Consider the following 12,078-nt stretch of genomic DNA (forward strand, 5'->3'; position numbering starts at 1 on the left):
ATGGTATTCTCTCCAAACCTATATGAATATGAACTGTCAAGATCTTTGTATTCTTAAAGAAACCTGAACCATTTTTCCAGTTTTTTGTAATCAGTGGGATATTTTGGATTTGACCTCAGGAGAATGTGATAGGTGCCCATGACAACTCGGAGAAATGTTAGCCCCATATTTTTTAAATCAACCAGATTTTTTTTAGTGCTGGAAAACAAGATTTCCAGTTACAGCTGGTGAGCTGGTAGATGGGAGAGTGGGGGGGGGTGTCTTTGGTCATTCTACCAAGCTTGATGGTTTACCATCATTGCCACATCCTGTCTTCTTTTTCTGTCTCAGTGTACAAAAGAGGATATTGTCCAGGCAAGAGAGGAAAGAGAATATAGATGAATTGCCCGGTAGAGTGACAAGCCATGGGGGACAAGAAAACGGTTGTGAAAGGGAGACAGCGAATGAATGAGGGAGAAATCAGATCTGCATTGTAATGTTTTTCATTTGCGTCTTTCTCACATTTGGGCGAATTATTTGGAATAATTTGATTTCTTTGCCTTGATCCTCACTCTCATCTGAGAGGCCAGTATTGCTGATTTCAGGGGGCGTGCAGAATCAGTCTTACAGTACCGTCATCTCTGGTTTTGTACATAGTTAGAAGTATTTTAATCTTTTCACAAACACAGGATTGCAATAGCCAACTTGAGGGACTGAAATATACCGTGGATTCTTTGGCAGGGCAATCCTAAGCAGCGTTACACCCTTCTAAATCCACTGAAGTCCGGATATAACTGCTTAGGACTGCAATGTAATTTTATGTTCTGCGGCATGGGAGTGCTCAGAGTTGTATCGTTCAATCAGCTGGAGAGGTTCACATGCAGAATTTTTCCATTCTCACAGGATATTCCCCCCCCCCCTAATTTTGTCGTTATCGTTGATTCCTTAGTCGTCTTCCATGAGACTATTCAAGGGTTTGTTGAATATCGGGCATTATGTCTGATTTGCGAGCATGAGATGTGTTTCCTTCACACCCTTTTGCAAAGACTTGATGTATTGTGCCTTAAACCTGGTGATGTGCAGTTAAATTCCGTTTGTAGTTTGCATTTCGTTTGCATGTCAATTGGACTTTAAGCAGGCATGCAACTCAATATGGACAGATGGTGTCTGGGAGTTTTGAAACTCCATGGAGTATGAGGAAAGATTACCAGGCTGCCGCGGGGGTATCTATGAGGGAACAAAGACTTATGTTTGCATGAGCTTGGCGGGTGGTGGGTGGGGGTGGAGCCGCCAGTATGGTTTGAAGACAAGTGAGATGCCACAGGCACTGTTTCATAACTCTTTTTCTTTGTTGGTTTCTTACTTATTTAAATCTATACCATTCTGTATTCCCCAAGAGTTTGGGGTAGATAATATTGAAACAGGTTAAGAAACCAAGGCCGTAAATCATTTTTTTAAAAGTCAAATTATCAATTATACAAGTAAAATGCACCCTTAACTTTTCTTAGCCTCTAAATCCTCTCAATTTTTTATCCAAAATTTGCATTACTCTAGGGAGGAATGGTAAGAAACCTTCCCTTCTCTTTTATCCAATAAAAGCTCTATGATACATTGATCTTGAACAGTGAATAGTTATTAATCACTTATCACCCAATAGACAAAATGAGTAAAATAAATTTTCAATTGCTAAAGTTCGAGTAGCTATATGACTAGGTCATAAAAACATATATCATAATGAACTGGCAAACACAGTAAAATGTAATGCCTCCTGAGATTGGTGGGGGGCATGGCTCAGTGGTAGAGCATTTGCTTGGCATGCAGAAGGTCCCCGGTTCAATCCCTGGCATCTCCAGTTAAAAAGACCAGGCAGTAGGTGATCTGAAAGACCTCAGCCTGAGACCCTGGAGAGCTGCTGCCAGTCTGAATAGGCAATACTGACTGTTACGGACCAAGGGTCTAATTCAGTATAAGGCAGCTTCATGTGTTCATGAGTGTCTCAAAGACAAACCATAATGACCTATAAGGTCCTCTTTCAGGAGTACCAGGAGTACCCTTACTGCTCAAATATGACTTGATGAACAATCTAGATGCTTGTAGCCAAGCCCTTGCCTCATGGGAAGGTTGGCCCAGTGCTGAACAATGAGCCAAATCAACTGCACAACGAGGAATGTTTAATAATTTCCACAACAAGAATAAAAGAAGATGGTCAATATTTTCATTAACAGAAACAATTTTTATGGCTACTCCACAGATTATAATTGGGACAACGTCTAAGTTGAAAATAGGAACAGCACCTTGAACATAGTTCCCACCACCATTTTTGGGAAAAAATGTAATATGCTGCCGGCACAGGTTTTTGCCTTTTTTCTTATCAGTGACTGACGTGGTCCCCATTTTAGATTAGAATAAAAAAGAATACTCAAATATGAGCATTCCTTGTTGGATTTCTTCACCATTCAGAGTCCATCTGAACATTGTAGGATCTTTCTTTCTTTCTTTCTTTCTTTCTTTCTTTCTTTCTTTCTTTCTTTCTTTCTTTCTTTCTTTCTTTCTTTCTTCCTTTCTTCCTTTCTTCCTTTCTTCCTTTCTTCCTTCCTTCCTTCCTTCCTTCCTTCCTTCCTTCCTTCCGGAGAAGACAACTACTTTAGATTTCTGCTAGTTTATTTTCAGGCCTTCCTTAATCCAATATTCAGAAGAAAAAAATAATGATCTCTGCAGGCCAACTCTCATCTGAGATAGGAAAGCAGTATCGTCAGCATAAAGCAAAGCTGGGATATTGCAAATAAGAATCCTTCTGTTTCCTTGATGGTGAATGTCACCTAGAGAATCCTATGTGAATCCCCTAATACCTGTTGTCTTAATGGTTTGATTCAGACATAACACAAAACCGTGGTTTAATTAAACTAACTGTGGTTTCTTGATTACTTGAATGCAAGTCACTCCCACTATGGTTCATTAGGGTCCATCATGGTTTGAAGTTAGTTTATTACAGACAATTGCAATGGGTTCAAAAAATCCAAAAACCAGATCCCTATACCGAGGATTCCAGCCACGAGGTCCACATGGGAGGCAGCAGTTGGGTTCAGTGTTCAACTCTGAACTGCTTGCCACCTCTGATACCTAGCCAACAGGTAAGGGAAGGGGAAGAGGGGATCCCCCCCCATAGAAAAAATGGTGGCAGGGCCGAAGTAGTTTGAATAACGCTGAAAAAATTCAGCATTACTTGGGATCCATTTTTTGGCTCCCTTAAATTGCTGCCATTTGGGGGGGGGGGTTAGTCCCCTCCCCGAAAAATACTGATGAGGTATTTTTTTGGGTTTTTTTCAGTTCAGCTTTGCTGAACGCACACCCCTACTGGGGGGCACCAGCAGGAAACAAACAAGGAATAAGCCTGGATACCATTGTTGTACGTAATGCAAAATAATTGTAAAGACTACCTGTGGTTAATAAGCGTGATGTGGATCCTGGTTTGAGGTACCCTAACTAAGCACAGGAGGGTAGTGGTGGCCCAGGTTTGGGGTTAGTTATGGTTAGTTTAATTAAACCATGATTCCACACTGTGTCTGAGCAGTCTGGAAACTGGTTTCATGTGATACATGAACAAAGACGTCATGGCTTTGTTCCCTGGTGCTACTGTCAAGCCATCTACAACTACATTGATGCCTAGCAGGAGCAAAGGTGATGAAAGCATCATTTGTCAAGGCAAAGAGTAGTGTGCTGAATCCTGGTTTCATGAATGGACTGTAATTAAAATAAAGCCCTTAACGTTTTGGACCAGATATTTCTTACTGCCCAGGTACATACGATGGGAATCATCTTCCAATGTCTTGTTTTTAATTCAAAGTAGCAATGGAGTGCTGCCCGTTCGATAGGTGAAAGGATGCTGGGGAGGGAGAGTTAACCCTTCCTCTCTATGCATTTTCCCTGATCAAAATCACATCCTCCGAGAATTGCTAATATGTTTGTGTGTGTGGGAGGGGGGGGAGATATGGCACCTTTCATATGTCTTTTCCCCCTAGTTGGTGCTATTAGCAACTGTTTGCATGTGTGTTTTTGGAGGTATAGAAGATGTGGGGTTTTTGGAGGTATAGAAGATAGCATGAAAGGAAAGGGTTTAACTCTATCCTTCAGCAATGCTGTCCCAAGTGATATTTGTAAGCATCCGTGGCAGCAGGATATTAGTCTTCTAAATAAATAATAATGAATATTTTAAATAATGAGTAAATATTATCTTAGGTTATTAATCCAATTAGGTGCTCACAGTCTTGAATGTATGGTATTAGATTAAGGCTTGAATTAATGGCCATATTTGTTTTGGGTTTCTTCCCCAGGGATAGATCTGCCCTTCATGATGATGCCCCACCCCCTTCTTCCGGTTGGCCTCCCTCCTGCTTCCGTCGCAATGGCTATGAATCAGATGAACCATCTCAACACTATAGCTAATATGGCAGCTGCCGCTCAGATGCACAGCCCGCTGTCGAGAGCCGGAGCCTCAGTCATAAAGGTAAGGCCCAGAGCCTAGCTACACAGTCGGCAGAATTGTATGACCTCAGAGAACATCCAGGTTCAGCCGTTATATGTTTTATATGGCACTGTTTCCGAAGAGCATTTTAAAACTACAGTGGGTTCAGAATGCAGTAGTTACTTACAATGGACCCTATGGGCTGAATGTATTTCAGCGAGTAAAAGATCTCTGCAGGCACCTTCTGTGTTTCTGGGCAAAATTCAGATTGTTGATTTTATCTCAGAGCAGAAGGAGCCTTCACTGTGAGTATCCAAGGCTCTTTCTGTGTTTCTGGGCAAAATTCAGATTGTTGATTTTAGGCTATGAAATAACCGTCGCTTCCTGGTTAGGGTTGCCAACTCCAGGTTGGGATATTTGTGGAGATTTTGGGGGTGGAGCCTAAAGAAGGTGGGATTTGGGGAGGGGAGGGACCTCAGTGGGGGTTAATACCATACAGTCCTCTTCCCAAAGCAGCCATTTTCTCCAGGGGAACTGATCTTGCTAGTCTGGAGACCAATTGTAATTCCAGGAGATCTCTAGGCTCCACCTGGAGGTTGGCAATCCTGTTCCTCACGTTCCTCTGACAGTGTCAGGAATGGCGCTTAGAAGCTGCTCCTCAGTATGTTCTGGGTCCAGGATCATGGATAGGTGCCTGGAAGCTTCCTTTGCTCCCTCTGATGGTCTTGGTAATGGCAGTTGGAAGAGAAATGGACTGTGTCATGGTCATGGAGATGCAGCTTGGACCGGGACACCTCCCCTAATATTCCCGGCCCAGGCCCATTTTCTAGCCTCATATGCTTGGACCCTGAAGAACATACATGGTGGAACAAGTTCTCTTTCTACAAGTGGTAGAAAGGAGAATTCCCCCACTGCAGTGGAATCTGCCCTGCCTCAGGGCATTTTATCCATGAGGCCCCCCTGACCCCCCAGTTTTGGGGGAGTCTAAGGGGGAAGGAAGAATTCGAGGGACTTGGAAAGTATCAAGCATCTTCTCCTCGCCCTTCATAGCATCTATCCCAAAGCGGCTGTCTCATCACCACCCCCTATAGATTGTAAGCTATTGTATCTCTTTGCCTGCTTCTCACCGGCATGGGTAAGGTCTACGTAATGGAAGTCTTTGAATGAAGTTATCATGTCCCGTCCCCGTCCCCCTATATATTACATTTGCCATTTAGAACAAAGCTGTCTCTCCCCCCCGCCCCCAACCCACTCCAAAATATGCCAGCTCAGCAAAGTTAACATTTAGTACTCTGGAAAGAAATGTCATAACTATGAAATTTGATTTCTTCTTGACAAGAGCACTATAAATTAGGCAGAGCCACGGTGGCCAGGTATCAAAAGACTTCTCTGCCATCTATAATCTCACCTAATGTGATTAGCAGCTTCTACTAGCACTTCTATAGTTAAGACTCTGTCAAAAACTCTATTATAAATCCCTGCCTTCGGGGATTTACAGCGCCGCTGAGAAAACTTTCTCTGTCTGAAAGTTGGCTCGCTATGAGTCATTCCCGGGATCAGAGTCTTAAACCAAATGTCAACACTCTGTTTCTCCAAAGTGCGACTGACCAAAGAGAATGTCAGGTGACTCTGTTGTTTACTTCGAAGGTTGGTCTAGTCTCTCTATCCTCTCCCCATTTTCTTTATTTGTCCTTTTATTTCTGAGATTCATACCCCACCATTGCCTCTCAACCCACCAGTGTTTCACAGATTAAATTAGGGACATACTTGTTAACACCCCAGTTCTGATACTGGGGGTCACTTATAAAGGTCCCTGTGCAACACACTTTTTTTTACTCTGCCTTCTGTGTGTTTGTTTGTTCTGCAACGGCCCCATCTCCCACAGATTAAAAACACAAGAGAGCCAGCATGGTATAGTGGTTAAGAGCGGTGGTTTGGAGCTGTGGACTCTGATCTGGAGAGCTGGGTTTGATCCCCCCCTTCTCCACATGAGTGGCGGAGGCTAGTCCGGTGAACTGGATTTGTTTCCCCACTCCTACACATGAAGCCAGCTGGGTGACCTTGGGCTAGTCACAGTTCTCTTAGAGCTCTCTCAGCCCCACCTACCTCACAGGGTGTCTGTTGTGGGGAGGAGAAGGGAAGGCAATTGTAAGCCTGTTTGATTCTCCCTTAAGTGGTAGAGAAAGTCAGCCTATAAAAACCAACTCTTCTTCTTCTTACGGCCCTTTTGGATAAGGCACACTTAAAAACATAATTGCAGTTCAATATGCTATCAACAGTTCAGAATATATTTCTGCAGCACCAGGCTGTGAAATGGCAGTATTCATGGATTTGTATTAACATGGGTATGTTCTCTATCGATGAGGTGCACCCATTCCCCACTCAGTGATTTAACTTTTAGGGGCCATGAGAAGGAATCTGGGGAGGGGACACTAGGAATTCCCACTAACAAAATTTAGCAGAACATTCCAAATAAAAAGAGGGACAGCAGCATGTATCCAGTCATACAGTTCTGAAGACTTAAGTCAGCAGAGGGAGTGGCGACTTGCAGCAATTTCTCCTTCCCACTGCAGACTCTGACTTTGCACCTTGCGCTGTTCCTAAGTGTCCACTGACTCCCCTCAGGAACAAAATTTCAGAGGCCTACTGTGGGGAGGGGGGAGCAGGAAATATTGTTTTGTGAAGTCTCTGATACTTAGATAGATAGCCATGCTGTACTAGGGCCAGGGACAGCTGGAACATATGAGAACTGGGTCTGTGGGCTAGTCCAGAAACCCAGTTGTCATGGTGGACGTACCACAGAGAGGAATGGGTCGACAGACAAGAAAACAAAGTCCATGAATAAAAAAGGTTGCATGGATCAGAGACTTGCAGGCCGACAAAGCAGCGCATATATTGGTCAATCATGCATGACAGGAGGTTCTAGAGAGGGTGGCTGCAAGTTGGACCTCACCTTCCATATTCCCTCAGATCAGTGGGTGAAGCCTTGTTTTGCTTCCCTTCTTTTGATGACATTAGAATTGTAAAGTTTTGGAGATTTCATGGCTACGAGCGCAATCCTGAAGGGGGGGTAGATCCGCGGCAGCCAGGAGTGGCGGAGCCGCGCCGCCTCCTGAGAGGATTCCTGGCTGCCATGGAGGGGGGAAAAACATTTTTAAAATTAGAAAAGGGGGAAATGCCCCATCGAAAACCGCGAGGCTGTGCCACCAAAAAAGGTCTTCCATGGTTGTTGTACCTGCCAACATTTCACAGAAAAAAACAACAACAAGGACCTGATGTATCGCCCTGGTTCTCTTGCCAGCCTACCTTTGCCCCATTAGTCGTTTCCATCTGCTATTATAATTTCCTGTTCAACTGCTCATCTTCCGCTGGTCAAGAGGCTGGTTGTTCCTTGAGTTAGAGCTAACCTAAGGACTCACAATGGTCTTTTCATCAGTCCAAATTGAATCTGAGCCGCTGCATGCATGCGACGTTGTGCTGCGGCCTTTGCGCTCATGCGCATGTATTAGAGATTATGCATCCGCTTCCCACTCTGAGATTTAACTTCTGGCGATGACAAGAAAGCAGCTGAGCATTAAGGTACAAGTCTAATGATTCACATGGCCCTTTTTAACAAGATATAACCCACACGGTAAAAATAGAGATCGTGGTTTACCTGTCATAGGGCCCAAAAAATAAAAAGATTGTCCCTGATAAATAGGGATTGTGAGAAAGTATGGTATTCTGGACTTGCAAAATCTGTGGGCATTTTTACAAATCCATGTGCTTTCAGAGACAACCGAGGAATATTGTTAGGTCAGTCATTATTAAACCTTTGTTATGCTCTGTGTCCTTTTAATGTTGGCTCAGCCGTTAGTAGTTAATAACAAATACAGCAATAATGTGGACTGGAAATAGCATTATTGTCATTAAGCCTGGGAACATCATTTAAATCACTCAGACACTGCATCAAACAGGGAATGTTTTTAGAGCAGAAAGAAGATTGGATAGAGATAGAAGAAGTCTAAATTAGTTTGAAGAAAGTGAACCATATGAAGGAAGAGAATGGTTAGGCAGTAAAACTATTAGGCAGGTTATTTACAGTGGCATCCTCAGCAGAGTTATTCCGTTCTAAGACCAGTCTTTTCAAACAACACAGAAGGGAAAAACTCTGCTTAGGACTGCACTGTTAAAATACTCAGAGGGACATGGTGTCACCCCACCCCTAAATTTGCCCATACCCTCTCTGTGCTACAGGAGAACACTTTGTTTCAGTTCTGAGAGGAACTTATTAAGTTTCCTGGAAATGTGCTCATTGCAAGATACAGCACAAAACAGAGCCCCTTTTCACACAATGCATAATTAGTTTATGGAACGCGCTGCCAGAAAATGTAGTGCTAGACCAGTGGCTCCCAAATTTTTTGGCCCACCGCCCCCTTGGTTCCACAAACTCAACCCCTGCGCCCCCTACCCTATCCTATAAAAAGCATTATTCAAAACAGGTTTGTATGACACACTAAAGATAATAACAATAAAATTTCAAAACAGTGACAATTAATTGCACATCTATTCAGAATCAAATTACAACTTTTTAATTGAAATTTATGCAACAAAACTGATGAACTTGATCCAGTGGTACCAGCTTTTCAATGTCTGGGGGGAAATTCTGATAGTTTCCACCAAATTTGCCAGCCTGGTGCCATAGCTTGATCTATTGTAAATTAGTGAACAACACAAGGGACCACCTCTAGCGCCCCCCGGCTGCCCCCTTGCCTCTCAGGGCCCCCCTAGGTAATCCCAGGGGGTAGTACTGCCCACTTCGGGAACCACTGTGCTAGACGCTGGTTTAGATGGCTATATATATGAGACAAATTCATAGAGGAGAGGTCCATCAAAAGGTCATGACGGCTAGAATGTCCATGTTAAAAAGCAGTGCTCCTCTGTCAACAACAGGGGTGGGACCTTGTTTTGTTGACACTCTGGGAGCATCTGGTTGGCCACTGTGGGAAACCAGATGGACCATTGGTCTGCTCCAGTAGGGCTCTTCTTACATTCTTGTGGCAATTCATAAGGTATTTCCAATTAGAAGGAAAGACAATGTGGCTTGTTAGGAATTCTGACAAATCAGGAGGATACTTGTTTGTCTGCATTTTGGAAAACATAGGATCAGCCATTAGCATTAGCAGACACCAACATGTCCTTCTCATCCGTTGGACAGTCTTTTAATCATTGTCTACTCTAGGAAAAGCTACCTGTGCCAGCAATTCTTTCTTTATAACAGTAAGCCTTCTGGAACGTGAAGCTCCTTCCCCTTCAACCATTCAAAATGTTGGCAGAAAAGAACCCTCCCAATCCCTCAGACTTCCCAATAAGCAAAGGAAGCAAAAAACCCTTTGTGTGACAGAGACCTAGTTCTTACTATCCTTAACCCGTGTCTGAGCAGAACCACTTGAACATATATAAAGCGGCTGTCTTGTACTGAGTCTGGCCATTGGTCCATCTAGTCTTCTCTATTGCTTAAATCTTTGAAGATGCTGGGGATTGAAACGGAAACCTTCTGCGCATAAAGCACATTCTCTTCCACTGAGCCTATCCTCTCCTCTTGGGGTATGATGACTAAATTCTTCTATAACTTTAAAAAAAAAATCTCAAGAAGCATGTCAGAGAAAGAAAGCTTATATCTGATTTCCTTTCTGCGGGAAATTGTTTTTTATACAGGAGCAATCCATCCTGTCAACCCCTGCTTGGCTTCTGAAATAGGGCAGCTAACATGCAGGTTTGCTCCCTCCCTGTCAACTACACTAAAGAAAGTGTATAAATTGATCCTCAAGGGGAACACAGTGGGTACCCCCCATTTCCCCCTACTGTCATTGCTCTGGTACAAATAGTCATCGTCCAAAGCTCATGTACCCATTAACTGTATATCTAGTGCATCTTTGTTTCATCTTTCTTCTAAGGAGCTTAGAGTGGTGTACATGGTTTTGCCTTCTGCATTGTATCCTCACGGCAGTCTTGTTAAGTAGGTTTGACAGAGAGAGAATGACTGCCCTAAGGTCAGCCGGAAAACTTAATGGCACAAAGGGGATTTGAACCCAGGTCCCCCAAATTCTTATCCAGTGTGTTTAACTACTACACCAACCATGATGATTTTATTGCATGCATTCTTTGTAACATGAAGTTCTACTTTAAATGAACCCTTTGGCCATTCTTTAAAATTCCCTCTTCTGTTTAAAATATTGTCGAAGGCTTTCACGGTCAGAGTTCATTGGTTCTTGTAGGTTATCCGGGCTGTGTAACCGTGGTCTTGGAATTTTCTTTCCTGACGTTTCGCCAGCAACTGTGGCAGGCATCTTCAGAGTAGTAACACTGAAGGACAGTGTCTCTCAGTGTCAAGGGTGTAGAAAGAGTAATATATAGTCAGAAAGGGGTTGGGTTTGAGCTGAGTATTGTCCTGCAAAAGTATTGTCCTGTAAGTATCAAGATAATGTGCTAATGAGGGTATGGTATGTTAATATGGAACCATTGTATCCTGAAGTGATCTGTTAATGTGTGTAATCCAAAACTAATCTGTATGGCTATTGTTGAATGTTGTCTTTGTCTGGAGGTTTTTCAGGGCAGGAAGCCAAGCCTTATTCATTCTTAAACTCTCCTCTTTTCTGTTAAAGTTGTGCTGATGTTTGTGAATTTCAATGGCTTCTCTGTGCAATCTGACAAAATAGTTGGTAGAATTGTCCAGTCTTTCAGTGTCTTGGAATAAGACCCTGTGTCCTGTTTGTGTCAGTCCATGTTCAGCCACTGCTGATTTCTCAGGTTGGCCAAGTCTGCAGTATCTTTCATGTTCTTTTATCCTTGTTTGTATGCTGCGTTTTGTGGTCCCGATGTAAACTTCTCCACAGCTGCAAGGTATACGATATACTCCTGCAGAGGTGAGGGGGTCTCTTTTGTCTTTTGCTGATCGTAGCATTTGTTGTATTTTCTTGGTGGGTTTAAACACTGTTTGTAGGTTATGTTTTTTCAAAAGTTTCTCCATCCTATCAGTGACTCCTTTAATAAATGGCAAGAATACCTTTCCTATGGGAGACTGTTTTTCTTGAGTTTTCTGATTTTTGTTTGGTTCAATGGCCCTTCTGATTTCATTCTTGGAGTAGCCGTTTGCTAGCAGTGCGTGATTTAGATGGTTAGTTTCTTCCTTGAGAAACTGTGGTTCACAGATCCGTCTTGCACGGTCCATTAATGTTTTGATTATTCCTCTTTTCTGTCGGGGGTGGTGGTTGGAGTTTTTGTGTAAGTAGCGATCTGTGTGAGTTGGTTTCCGGTAGACCTTGTGACCTAACTGAAGGTTTGATTTACGGATGACAAGGGTATCAAGAAATGGGAGTTTACCCTCAATTTCCTTTTCCATGGTAAACTGAATGTTTGGATGGATATTATTAAGATGGTTTAGAAAGTCCATTAATTTTTCTTCACCATGGCTCCAAATGGTAAATGTATCATCTACGAACCTGAACCAGACTGTAGGTTTGTAAGGTGCTGATTCTAATGCTGTCTTTTCAAAATATTCCATGTAAAAGTTTGCTATTACTGGACTGAGTGGACTTCCCATAGCTACTCCATCAATCTGTTCATAACCTACAGTCTGGTTCAGGTTCGTAGATGAT

General features: G+C 42.9%; 1 protein-coding gene across 4 annotated transcripts in view; it reads left to right on the plus strand.

Annotated features, from left to right (window-relative positions):
• The window catches only part of DACH2 (dachshund family transcription factor 2), a 401,104-nt gene that overhangs the window by 304,526 nt on the left and 84,500 nt on the right, over nt 1-12,078 (plus strand). For all 4 annotated transcript variants that reach the window (XM_056859519.1, XM_056859520.1, XM_056859521.1 and 1 more), the window contains one exon: nt 4,311-4,483. In XM_056859519.1, the coding sequence (XP_056715497.1) occupies nt 4,311-4,483 (173 nt within the window). The remainder of the gene's footprint in view (nt 1-4,310; nt 4,484-12,078) is intronic.

Source organism: Euleptes europaea, chromosome 13 (assembly GCF_029931775.1).
Source record: "Euleptes europaea isolate rEulEur1 chromosome 13, rEulEur1.hap1, whole genome shotgun sequence".
NCBI lineage: Eukaryota > Metazoa > Chordata > Lepidosauria > Squamata > Sphaerodactylidae > Euleptes > Euleptes europaea.